General features: G+C 32.7%; 1 protein-coding gene across 8 annotated transcripts in view; it reads right to left on the minus strand.

Annotated features, from left to right (window-relative positions):
* LOC105256333 (forkhead box protein P1) overlaps window positions 1-12,459 on the minus strand; it is a 281,566-nt gene that overhangs the window by 9,046 nt on the left and 260,061 nt on the right. For 7 of the 8 annotated variants that reach the window (XM_011266160.3, XM_011266163.3, XM_020029092.2 and 4 more), the window contains 7 exons: window positions 12,191-12,298; window positions 11,893-12,067; window positions 10,210-10,396; window positions 8,478-8,775; window positions 7,569-7,637; window positions 5,832-5,908; window positions 5,215-5,316 (listed from right to left, as the gene is read on the minus strand). In XM_011266160.3, the coding sequence (XP_011264462.1) occupies window positions 5,215-5,316; window positions 5,832-5,908; window positions 7,569-7,637; window positions 8,478-8,775; window positions 10,210-10,396; window positions 11,893-12,067; window positions 12,191-12,298 (1,016 nt within the window). Of the gene's footprint in view, window positions 1-1,855; window positions 1,987-5,214; window positions 5,317-5,831; window positions 5,909-7,568; window positions 7,638-8,477; window positions 8,776-10,209; window positions 10,397-11,892; window positions 12,068-12,190; window positions 12,299-12,459 lie in introns of all 8 variants that reach the window. The other variant, XM_025411654.1, reaches the window with a different exon arrangement.

Genomic DNA, 12,459 nt, shown 5'->3' on the forward strand with positions numbered 1-12,459 from the left:
CGCCGTTCGCTACTCTTCGTAACAGAAGGGGGGCCTCACGTATGTGCGTGCCCCGGTTATTCGCTTGCCATCGTGTTCAGTGTTCACGGGGGTCTGGACGCACCATTTTAACGCCGGCGCGTCTTTCGCGCCGGCAACTCCATCGCTCTATCGTGTTGCCGGGACACATGAATGATCTCGAGTCGACTTTTAGAAAGAACAAACAGCAGCACAGATTCGCAAAGAAGGGATGGATAAATCAAAGAAAATAAAACAGAGACGTAGTAATAATGTAGTAAGGCAGCTCCTCTCACTACCTGACAAAGTGCAACACTGCGGTTCTCACTCTGTTCCGGGCAATTCCGCTTCCGGGCTTCCGGGCTTTCGAGACTAGACTTGGGCCAGATACTTTGACCCTGCCGTTCTCGATCTGGGTTAGTTGCTGCAAAGCTCACATGCTCGTTATGAAAGCACACACGACATACTACTGGATTCCCATCTCCGAGAATGAGATTAGCTCTAATCTCTAAACTCTCTTCCTATCTTTTTTTTTCTTTTCTTTTTTTCCCTTTCATCTGTTGCGGCTCTTTCATCGACGACGCACTCTCACGCACATCCACGCACCCATCAAACTGCCGACTACCATCACACGACGACGGGCAAGTAAGAAGTTCACACACACGCGGGTTCAAACACAGTGATAGTTTCTCGAGTATATTCATCAGCATGTGTATTATAAATGCGCGTGGATAAATTTATTTATTAAAATATAAATTTTCCAACTCATTTCCGTCTATTATTCGATTAGAACGAAATTCAAAGATATGATAAACATATTAATGCCATAAAAATAAATATGATAGCTGTTATTTATCGATTACAGGAGCATTACACCTCGAGAAACTATAAATATTAGCGGCAAACAGACAGACATAAGCGACGTACATTAAAAATTGTTATGGCGTTTAGGTGTATAAAAAGGTTTATACACACACAGATCAATACGTATGAATGCGCACGTATCAAGTACAAACAGGTACAGTATATACTATATGAAGAGAAATGTAAAAATAGGGAAAACACGACGTAGAATATCGTGAGAAAACGATCAAATATATCTTATATGATTAAAAAAAGAGAAAGAGAGAGAAATGCACAGGAGAGCGTGCGTGTATGTGCGTATACATACATACGAAGGCCGCAAACGCACTGAATGTGCGTCCACCTTCAAATCGCTTATAGAAATATATATATAATATATATATATAAAACAGATATATATTAAAAATACATATATATATATGAAAAGAGCTATATATATAAGATGAAATATTAAATACTCTTAATGTATATATAAACATATGTATATGTATAAATATCGATATAAAAATATGTAAAAAGTATGTAAAAAGTTATATAAATATATGATATAAAATTGTAGAAAAATGGGCGGTTTAAGGGGCTGGGGGATGACGGTATGACTATAAATATAAGAAGAGTAAAAGCGAATAAGTGAGTATATATACATATATATATAAATATATGTAAAAAGGCAGAAAGAGAGAGAAAGAGAGAGAGAGAGAGAGAGTAATATAGATATAAAGGGAAATGTAGGAGAGAGACAGTTGAAAGGAAGTTTGTACTCTGAAAGAGACTATATATCCTCCGATATATCGGGATAGGGGGAGGAAAGAGAACGGGAAGCAAAGGGTAGGTTTCAGTCCGTCGGTCTCCAAGAGTGGTAAGAAATATTGGTGTAATAGAGATAGAAAGAGAGAGAGTGAGAGAGAGAGAGAATAAAGAGAGAGAGAGTAAAAAGCGCGGTTGTAATTATATTTTTTTTCTGATCGATGGAGCATGGGGAGGGGCAACGTACCCGGTCGTGCTGCAAGCGCGCTGTGGCCGTCTCTTGTAAAACTCCACTTCGTCCACCGTCCATACGGCCCCTTTCACGTTTTCGACTCGCATGAAACATTTGTGGAGAGACAGGTTGTGTCGCACTGCGTTCTATACAAAATAATACACAGACTAAATAAGCAACGCAAAAAACGAACGAAGCCAACTCAATCACGGCCCCGGTAGATCGGCGGCGGGGGGGGGGAGGGGACACAAGGATCACGGCCGTTCGTGACGGATCGTGGAGCGCGTATGCATGTGTGGTGGCTTTGTGTTACGCAGGTGATGGAGAGTCCTTGACATCGGGTGACGATGACTGGCCACGCTGATGAGGCAAGGATGGATGATGATCGTGAGACACGAGGTAGAGAGACGCTAAGTGAGAACGTGCGATATTGTGCGTGTGCCGTATGATTTGTCAAGGTGCCAAGGTGTCAACGAGCAGCGTTGCGAATGATCTCGTCGAGTGCTCAAGCACAAAATAGTTTATGCGAATACATAATGTATGGTGTGAATTTTGAAATTAAAACTTATCTTTTAATCTTTTCTGCTATTATTGTAGCATGTCTTAAATTAATATCTATAGGAAAACTTGATATTAAATATATATATATTATGAATTTTTCGTTTTTTTTAGAAATCTTTTATATAACGAGATATAAATATAAGTATCAATGTTTTCATAACATTATAATTTTAATAAAACTTTTGTGTTATCAATAAAAATACAAACATAATGTATTTTTTAATATCGCACTGGTAAAATTTATTTATCCAAGACATTAATAAAAGTATAATGTAAGAAATAATATTTTTATTTTTTTCCACAAAAAAATCGTTTTTTAGTTTTACTATCAGTTTCATAATCTCGGGAAAGATCTACATTTTATATTTTTCTCTTTTAAATTGTAATTGAAATCTTTATAAATAATTAGATTTAAATAGATCTATGCAACACAACGCTGTTCTTGAGAATTCATGGCAACCATCTTTGAGGATATGCTAGAAATACATGTTTAAAATATATTTATAAACAGATAATTTTGTATAAATAAATTATACTTTACATCATACATATTTAAGAAATAAGATGTATTAGACAAGAAATGTTATTTTTTTTTAAAACGTTTCTCTATTTTGCTTATAAATAAGATATTTTCATTTATATTACATAATAGGTTCATAAGAATATTTCTATCTTTAATTTTTATAATATAAGAATTATTTTAATAGTTGCCTTATTTTGTCTTCAAAAATGGATGCAATGGCCACTCAACACCCTTGAGGAATGTAAGCAAAGCTGCCACCTTAAACTGAAATTTGCGTGACAAACTAAATGCTGCTATATTTTATGCTGCTATTTGTTTTACTTTTTTCGGAATAGCATTACATGGCTTTTTCCAAAAATAATATTATGCAACTTAATAAATATTCGGCATTCTTAAAAAAATTCTTTCCCAGAATAAATATAAAATAGCAGCACTAAGCAAATAAAAATAATAATACAACTAATGTATAAATGATAAGTGTAAGCAATGCATATCATTATATAAGTAATAATATTGCATTTTATTCATGTATCTATAAATGCTATTATTCAAAATCACTAGTTATATTATTTCACAAGACTCGGGCAAGTATTTTTCTTTCAGGTGGCAGCCAACGAGGACGGAAATGCGTGTGACATACATAAAACAATAATACAATAAATACAGAAAGTCTAATCAATAATAATTATAATAATTATAACGCGATATTTGCTAACGATAAAAACAATGACGACGACGATGATGATGTCAATGATGATGATGATGATGAGCGCTGTTAGCATAGAAGGAAATTGGCAATGAGATCGCGACGTTGAAGCCCGCACGAGGATATAACGAACCAAAATGATTAATCAGAAGAGATACGATTTGTGGCATTCCTTTATCGTTAATGCACAGCTAGTCATCTAAATCTAGGGGCAACGACAACAATTATTCATGCCACAGGGCCGAATAAAATTCAACGGGGCTGCCCGCTGACGATATAGCCGCCAAGATGTCGTCATCGGTGCAGATCTCGCTCCAGGCTCTGCTCTGCTCTCCACCTGGTAAACCTGCTTTTGCATCTTTATGTCTTCATGTACACATAACCATGCGAGGCGAAGCGTCATGGCAAACGTCAATTACTTTCACGCGCACTCACGCACACGCAAAGAAAAACGCACGCGCGCAAACATTCTTGCCAACAAGCGAATTGTCACGTCGGCTTACAAATCAATCATGAACCATCGGCACGTTATATTCTGTTGTTTGTCCAAAAAGTGTGGAATTTTAATTGATCTGCATTCGACAATTTTATTTTGTCGATTCGTTTAAATTCGGATTAAATAAATAATTATATATTTATCATCTCTGTTATAATTATTTTCGAAATATCCCTTTCCTGTGTCAAAATTAAACAATTCATGAGATATATCTGCACAAGTATATTAATTCTGTAAGTATTCTATAAATTTTATACGCATTTTTCCAGATTACGTTAACAGCAATTTATTTCTAACAATGAAATAAATTGACAATATATATCTATAAAGATTATTAAAGCAATAATTATCAACAATATATATCTATAAAGATTATTAATGCAATAATTTACATATAAGAATTTTTTGATAATGAATTATGTGTATTATTAATTTAAACTCTATTACTGTTATTTTGATACGTAATGTGCTATCAAGTCTGTAAAGGAAGAAAAATAGAGAAGAATATAATGATAGATGGCTCATAAATGACTAGTAATATATCATATTTCACATGTTACCAGTTCTTCTCTTTATTCAAGAAAGCAACACACTATTATTACCAACTGCTCTGCCCGGTTCGTCATTTAGCCTGTTAATTCAAATCAATACATATAATTATCCGAGATCTTGGATAGTTCATACTCCTTCTAGTTAAGCGTCCAGCTTAACCAGCTCGCAAAATACAAATCATTTTACTCTTGCAATTCCTTTTGCACAAGTAGATTCACATTGAATGCATCCAGTTAAAGAAGAATTATTTCCACTTTTTCGCTCTCTATTAAAAGATTATTTTATAAATCTCTATTTGTATATATATATTAATGGAAAATACTAAAATTGCTAAAAGTAAACTAAAAAAAGAATTTTTTTACTGAGATATGTATCATACCTTTTATAAATTAATTACTATAAACATTAAAAATTAAAATCATAATAAAAAATATATTTTAAATTTCATGAAATAAAAAATTATTACTCATCTGCTTATAGCTTTTTTTCATTTTAAGATGATTGTATAATTAAATTATTAAAATTATAAGATATACCTTCCACGTTGCTGCGTTGCGCCGGAAGTAGCAGAATGTATTTTGGAACCAGTTGTAAATTTCGTTGAGCGTCAGTTGCTTCTCGGGAGATTCAATGATGGACTATGAAAAGATCAACATTAGAATTATATCAACTTCTTCTATTTTTAACGAAAGTAAATTTCACATAAGATATTAAAATAAAATAGGAATTTTTTGTTCATGCAATAATTTTATCTATACAATTTTTGTCTCAGTATTCAATATATAATAATTTGTACAAAATTATAATTCTCTAATAAAATATAATAAATCAAATTAATAAATAATAAAATAAATTTTATCGCATTTAGATAATTACAAAGCATAATAATTTTTAGCATAAAATTTTATTAAATTATAATAATATTAAGACTAGCGATAAAAAATTTGAAATTAATTATTAATATATATTTAAGAAATATATTAAAAATATATATTAATATATATTAAGAAATATTATTATATTATAATGACAATATGTGCATTAATTTTATTTTTGTTAGAGGAGATCCCGTATAATTCCAGCAATGTTAATACAATGTGATGGGAAAATGTGATATTCGTTGGATCCTTTAGTAATTTTATTAGCCACTCACCTGCCGAATTAAGGATGCATACGTGAACGGTGGTCTGACGTCTGCATTCTTGTAGAATTCCCTATTTCGTTGAATTTCTGAAACCGGATGCAACAAATTTCATTTATCCTACATATTATTAAAATTTTTGGAGAACTAATATTCTTATTATCAATAACAAGTAATTGTATCATGATTTTTTCTTTGCGCAAAAAGATTTGAACAATGGAATTATAACAAACAAGCAAAGCTGTTATGCTGGTCATATAAAATTATGATAAAAATCTCTTAATCGCTAAACTAAATTGCAAGAATCATGTATTTTTTTCATATATATAAATTGCTTTACTGAATATAATTTTTAATTTTTTTTAGCAATGGATTTCTAGAGAGAATCTAAAATAACGAATAATGATCAAATCAATTTAAAATTGAACATGAAATATATTGATATTAATAAGAAATGAGATATTTTTATAAAATAATAACTTTTAAAATTGTAAAAATATCTATAAATGCATGCTTTTACAAAGAAAAAAATTTTACATAATGTCAGAAAAAGGTAATCCAAATGCTTTCCATAATTTTTTCAATATACAATTATATTAATTGTATTAATTATATTAATTTCTATTTTCATATTAAAATTTACATTAATAAGAAAATTTAAATTTGTATATTTGCGGGAAATAGAAATGGCGGAAATATATGGATCGCCTTTTTCGCATGTAAAAGAAAAAGCAATTGAAAAATTATAAACTACGATCGATAAATTTATCCAGTCCCAAATATTTGCATGGGATTTTGGAATATTCACAATCTCAATTTTAAGAATTATCAGCAAAATTAGAAAAATGCGGTGCTACGGAGATGCAAAGATGAAGATAAGGAAGGGAAGTGAGCTTTCATGCAGGATGCACATCCTTCCACAAGAAAATCTCTAAGCCACAAAAGGGAACGTGGAAAGTAGGTTGACAGTACCTTGTTGGACGTCAAGGCCAGCACGCTCCAGCATGTAGGGCAGCCCTACACGGTGGGGAGGGCGGGCAGCACAAGAAATAAGGAAACAACAAAAGCATTGATAAGAAAGAGGTTCGAACTGGCAGATGTAAAAATTTATTTTTCATCTTATATCTCATTTTTTTTTTCATCGCATAAAATTCCTTGCATCTCTCTCTATACCCTATACTCATCCTACGTCGCCAACAAGGTGTCGAACACTGTCGCATCACGTGACACAGTCGCTACCATAAGTAATCTGTGCGTGTGGTACAATTTACGACAGGAAAAGGTACGAGACCAAGAGAGGACCGTAAAGAGCACTTGCTACAGGATCGGTATTTTTTTTTATTTCGTCGGAGTGAGATTGAATCTGCGACGAACCTCGAAGTACCAAAAGTAGGTAATTTATGTAATTAATTTATTATGCGTAGAATTAAAAAATCTTGTAGAATTTCTTATAGAATTATTTACACAATAAAAAATTAAGAAATGTTCTCAACATATAGTATTGTATTTTTCTTTTTATATTTCATGTTTTTCTCGATTTAATAATACTTATTAATTATTTATATATTTAAATACCATAATAATATGATCTTTGTTTGCTAAATACATGTTTGTATAATATATTTTTAGAAATATATCTCTTATTAATAATTTAATAAGAGTTTTATATATTATGAAAGAGAGAAACTTTTCACGAAACAGTATTTCGAAGCTCGCATCACTCCGAGTATGATCTTGTGTAATCGTTACCTTCGTTAATATCTAATCCAGATCTATCGACGGATACTCTGCGCCTTACAGTGCCCTCGTCATACAGTCCTACGGATAGTATTCAATTTCTGAATTGTCATTTCTTTCGTTTCACCTTTCTTTGAGACGATATTAATCCACTTCCAAGGTCTCTTATATTGTATGCATTTCAAATATAAAGCTATTCGTTCGGAAAATGGTTATATCAAAAATACTTTAACTAGAAATTATATTTGCAGTGTATGATACGACTGCAATATATAATACGTACCTATAAATAGAACCGTACAACAAAACATTATATTAAAAAAATTAATTAATTAAGAATGTATTAATATTACTAAATTCTATTTAATAACCAATATAATTATATATTTAACATAATTATGTATTTAAGTACACTTCGCAAATATATATTATATTAATCAATGATATTATTTAATAGAAAATTCAGAGAAAAGTGTAATATTTATATATTATATATTTGTCTCCCTCTATATACATATTATTTATTAACTGAATTTGAAAGTTTAATTAATAAAGCATTAGATAAACTCATTCTTTTTCAAAATTCGCATTTTTTTAAAAAGCTTGATTACCAATTTTTATTACTAATATATAAACGGTTAATAAAATGTACTATATATTATCCGTTAATATTTAAACATATTAGTTACGTGTAAATTTTGTCCTCTCATTAATAAGGAGATATTTTGTAATCAACTATTTTCCTTGAAACAGGTAAAACGGAAGAGCTTTTGCAAAATTGATTTTGATAGAACAAGATTGGTAACGCAAAATATATTCCTATTATCTGTGAGCCCTATTAAACCTGATTATTCGATTCTATCTCTATCTCACCTCTTAGACGGCATCGTTGAAGATTAAGAGAAGAAAAGACGACCTTACCTCCTGCCAGAGAAAGAGCTGATTTGTCGCTGATGCGCCGTCTAATTGGACCAGCCATGCTTGGCATGCTACCGGGCATATTGGGCATCGGCGGTAAACCGGACATGTTAGGTATAGACGGAAGTGGCGGTATCGGAGCACCGCCGGCCGATGGGGGTAGTTGACCACCGCCAGGTGACCTCACGGCGGACACTAGAGCGGACATGGACACCGGTGATACCTGAGAGACCCCGAAGTTAGGTGGCGGCTGGCTCATTAGCGCAGTGGAAAAATTCAGCTTTGGTAAATTCGAGCCCGTCTGAAATAAAGTTTACAAAATGAAAAACAAAATAGACGTAGCTGGAATATCAGTATAAACAACATATGGGAATTTAATCGTTTTGAGGATCACGGATATCTTCTCGATAATTGATCCGCAGATAATTTAAATCTTCATTCAATTATATATATATATATATATATATATATATATATATATATATATAGTTCAAATATGTATATATTTATTATAAAGAAAATATAAATTCTTTAATAATATATATTTATTAATAATATATATTTGTATGCAAAATTATTTTTTCAAATAAATTCAGAAAAATTCAAAATTTCATGAAGAAACTTTGAACACGATCTTATAAACGGCATTTTATATATTTGAAATCTTTTTTCAGAAATTTTATGGTAATGCACATACCCAAAGCGTTACGTAATGCAATGCGAATATCTTATTACATATCGCAATAATGTACAAACTTTTAGGATGTATAATGAACCGTAGCAATCCGATCTTCGTAGCGCTATCACTCACACAACCGCGTTAAAATAATTAAACCGTCGGCTGTCGGGCGTTGTCGCTGGCGGAGGGCTAATGCGATATTGGTATTCTCCGACTGCCCAACTTGTTAGGGGTTTTAATTAAGGCGATATAAAATCACCGCGGCTCCGATGAATTATTAATGCAAACTTTATGTATAAATTAGCACTCGACTCGGCGGCGCGTTAAAACTGAAACTCGCGTTGTTGTTAGCGGGCCGCGAGGAGATCGTAAAATCTTTCAACGAGCTGGTCTGTCGTGAAAATTCGGCTTTACGATCTTGTAGTGGTGCCACAGTCGGAAAAGTTTACGCGTCGCAGTCGGATCGTTTTTCCGGATTCGGCTTTCGATACTCATTATAAACTTATCCTTAAGTATTATAATTGCGGCTTAAAATGGATATTTTGTATTGTTTTAAATACCAATAATTGTTTTTTAATTCGAGGTAAAACAAATAATAAAATTATTATAGCTCTCAATGACAATTAATTTGTTCTTAAAAATTTTGTATAAGTTTATGAAAACATACAACAACAATATTTACAAATTATTACGCACAATATATGACAATATTTTTATATTTTTGTTAGCAATATTTGAAAAATAAAATCGCATGAATTTTGAAATTTCATAAGTTGAAGACTTATTACTGAATATTTCTCTCTCTTTTTTCTTCTTTCTTTCTTTTTAAAGAAAAATTTACTATATTTCAATTTCAAATATATTTTTAAAAATTTATTGCAGAAGAAGGGTTATAATTATCATTATATATTTATTCATTATGTTATAATAAATAATTATAAATGGGAAAACGTATTACACACACACACACACACACACACATATATATATATACAATATATATGCATAAATTACGAATATAAAATTATAATATAATATAATATAAAGAAAACATACCGATGATTCAGATGATTTTGGTGGTTCTGGAGAAGCCATCTGCTTTGCCATATGCAGATGATGCATCATAGCACCTAATCGGTCTCGTTCTTTTTGTAATTGAATTTCTAGCTGTGATACTACTTGCATCTGGACCCTGGCTTGCGCTGTCGATCGGTCATCCAACGTGTGTTCTGTATTTAAGTGTCTGCAATATTTCATCATTAATTATAGCTTAGTGTTCAATAGTTGCATTTTTAATTGATACAATCGTAAATATCAAAATGTTAGATATGAACTAAATATTAGATAACAAAGCATAAAAATGCTTATAATATTTTAAAATCGTAATCATCTATCAACCTTTCTGTTAAATTGAATTAAGTGATAAAAGAGACACGATCGCGATGTGAAACCATATATAAAATTGAATTAAAATAAATAAATTAAATTAAGTATCGTTACATTTATATTTCATATAAATTTTACTTTAAGATATATTATATTTTAACGTAATTTATTTCCCTTATTTCATGTCACGTCTAGTGAAAATTTGTATATTAATTTGAAAGCTATAATCTTAATACTTATTTAATTTTGGATTTAATTTTGGATTTAATATTTTATTGAGAATTTTATATTTTTGTGTTTATCACAGCTTATGTTTATGGAGAAAATCACGCCGGAAAAGCAATAAAGATATAGCCGCAATTATCTTACAAGAACTGCGAACAAATTCTTTCATCAGAAAGCCACGAAAAATCCCGGACACGTAACGCTTCCATCCTCCAACAACGGGGACCCGTTCCCTCACCGCCCCAGGAGACGGCAGGACAGAAAATTAAGCTTCGCCGCGTCGTAGAGACAGGGATGGGGGTGCCAACACCGCCAACAAGATTCCGTATTTAAGAATTTCCGTAATCCTTCTTCGTCGACGAAACGGACGGCTGTATCGACGAGGGTGAGGGGAATGGTGAGGAGTGGGTTGGTCGGTTAAGAACGAAGATGCGGGAAGGTCGAGGGAGCTTGAACGGACGAACTAGCGGGTGGGAGGAGGAGGAGGGGAGAGGGGCAGAAAGGGATTAGACTGAGGGGCATAACGATGCGGTCGAATGTCGTGAATATTAATGAGACAAAGGTAATTAGCGTTTTTTTTTTAAGTAACGGCTTGTTTGAGGGAGTTTGCACCGACGAACTACGTGATTACGAAAGATCCCCCGGCGGGCTGGAGCTACGGATGGAGTTCGCGGTTGCGATTCGAGGCCGATGGGCAAAAGCGTCTGATGTCAATGAGATACGCTGACACGAGCGATTTTTCTACACTTTCTTTGTTCCATCCTTCCCAATTTAATTGCTGACTTTATTCCTCCCGTTCTTTAGTCCTTTATATTCGAAGCATTGAGCTTCTTCCACGCATTTACCTATTTGCTTGGAAATAATTTGCCTCGCTAAGATTTATTAAATCATGCACGATAAAAAGATTTTAACTTGATTTAATACAAGTGACAGATATTTCCGTTTCATTCATTTAAATAAATTAAGATAAATTTCTTCATAGTATTAATGAGAAATATTAATATTGCACTGAGATAAAGATTTGCAGCAAGGTAGTTAGACCAAAAATCGAATTTGCATCAGAGCAAAATAATCGGACGACGAATACGATTAAAACAGATTATGAAAAAATTAGTTTGCAAAACTCACTTAAGGAATGCTTGATAGTCTTCACAAATTACTTCACAGCCTGGCCACTTGCAAACCCCATGGCCATAGAGGGGGTGAACTTTATCGTTGCAGGAGGCGTCCAGCGGCTTTTCATCCATTGGCGTTGTGCCATTTACCTCGGATCGCCGGCTTGAAGCTATCGAATTCAGAATGCCTGCGATAGTTCGGCAAACGAACGTCGCATTCGCAAAAGTAAAACATATAAACAAGGAGAAATTGGAGTAAAAAAACGAGCGAGATCGAGACCAATTGAGAAGCATGAGACTATTGTTTTTACCATTCAATCCGGAATTGGACTTCGGCACGCTGGAATTCTGGTGGGATTCCGGGGTATCCGACGGCTCTGATTTCCATGATGATAAATTATCACTTGGCGGCAAACCTGCTTAAAATTTCAGAAAAAACTATCTGAGAAACTGATTAAACGAAAAGATTAGTCAATATTTTTTTACTGTAATTTACGTGGAGATACTTTTATTGTTAAATTTTTACAATCAGTTTTATAAGAGAAAGAAAATTTAATTTCTCTTAATATATAATATATAA

The sequence above is a fragment of the Camponotus floridanus genome, unplaced genomic scaffold, assembly GCF_003227725.1.
Source record: "Camponotus floridanus strain SB8 unplaced genomic scaffold, Cflo_v7.5 scaffold41, whole genome shotgun sequence".
NCBI classification, from domain to species: domain Eukaryota; kingdom Metazoa; phylum Arthropoda; class Insecta; order Hymenoptera; family Formicidae; genus Camponotus; species Camponotus floridanus.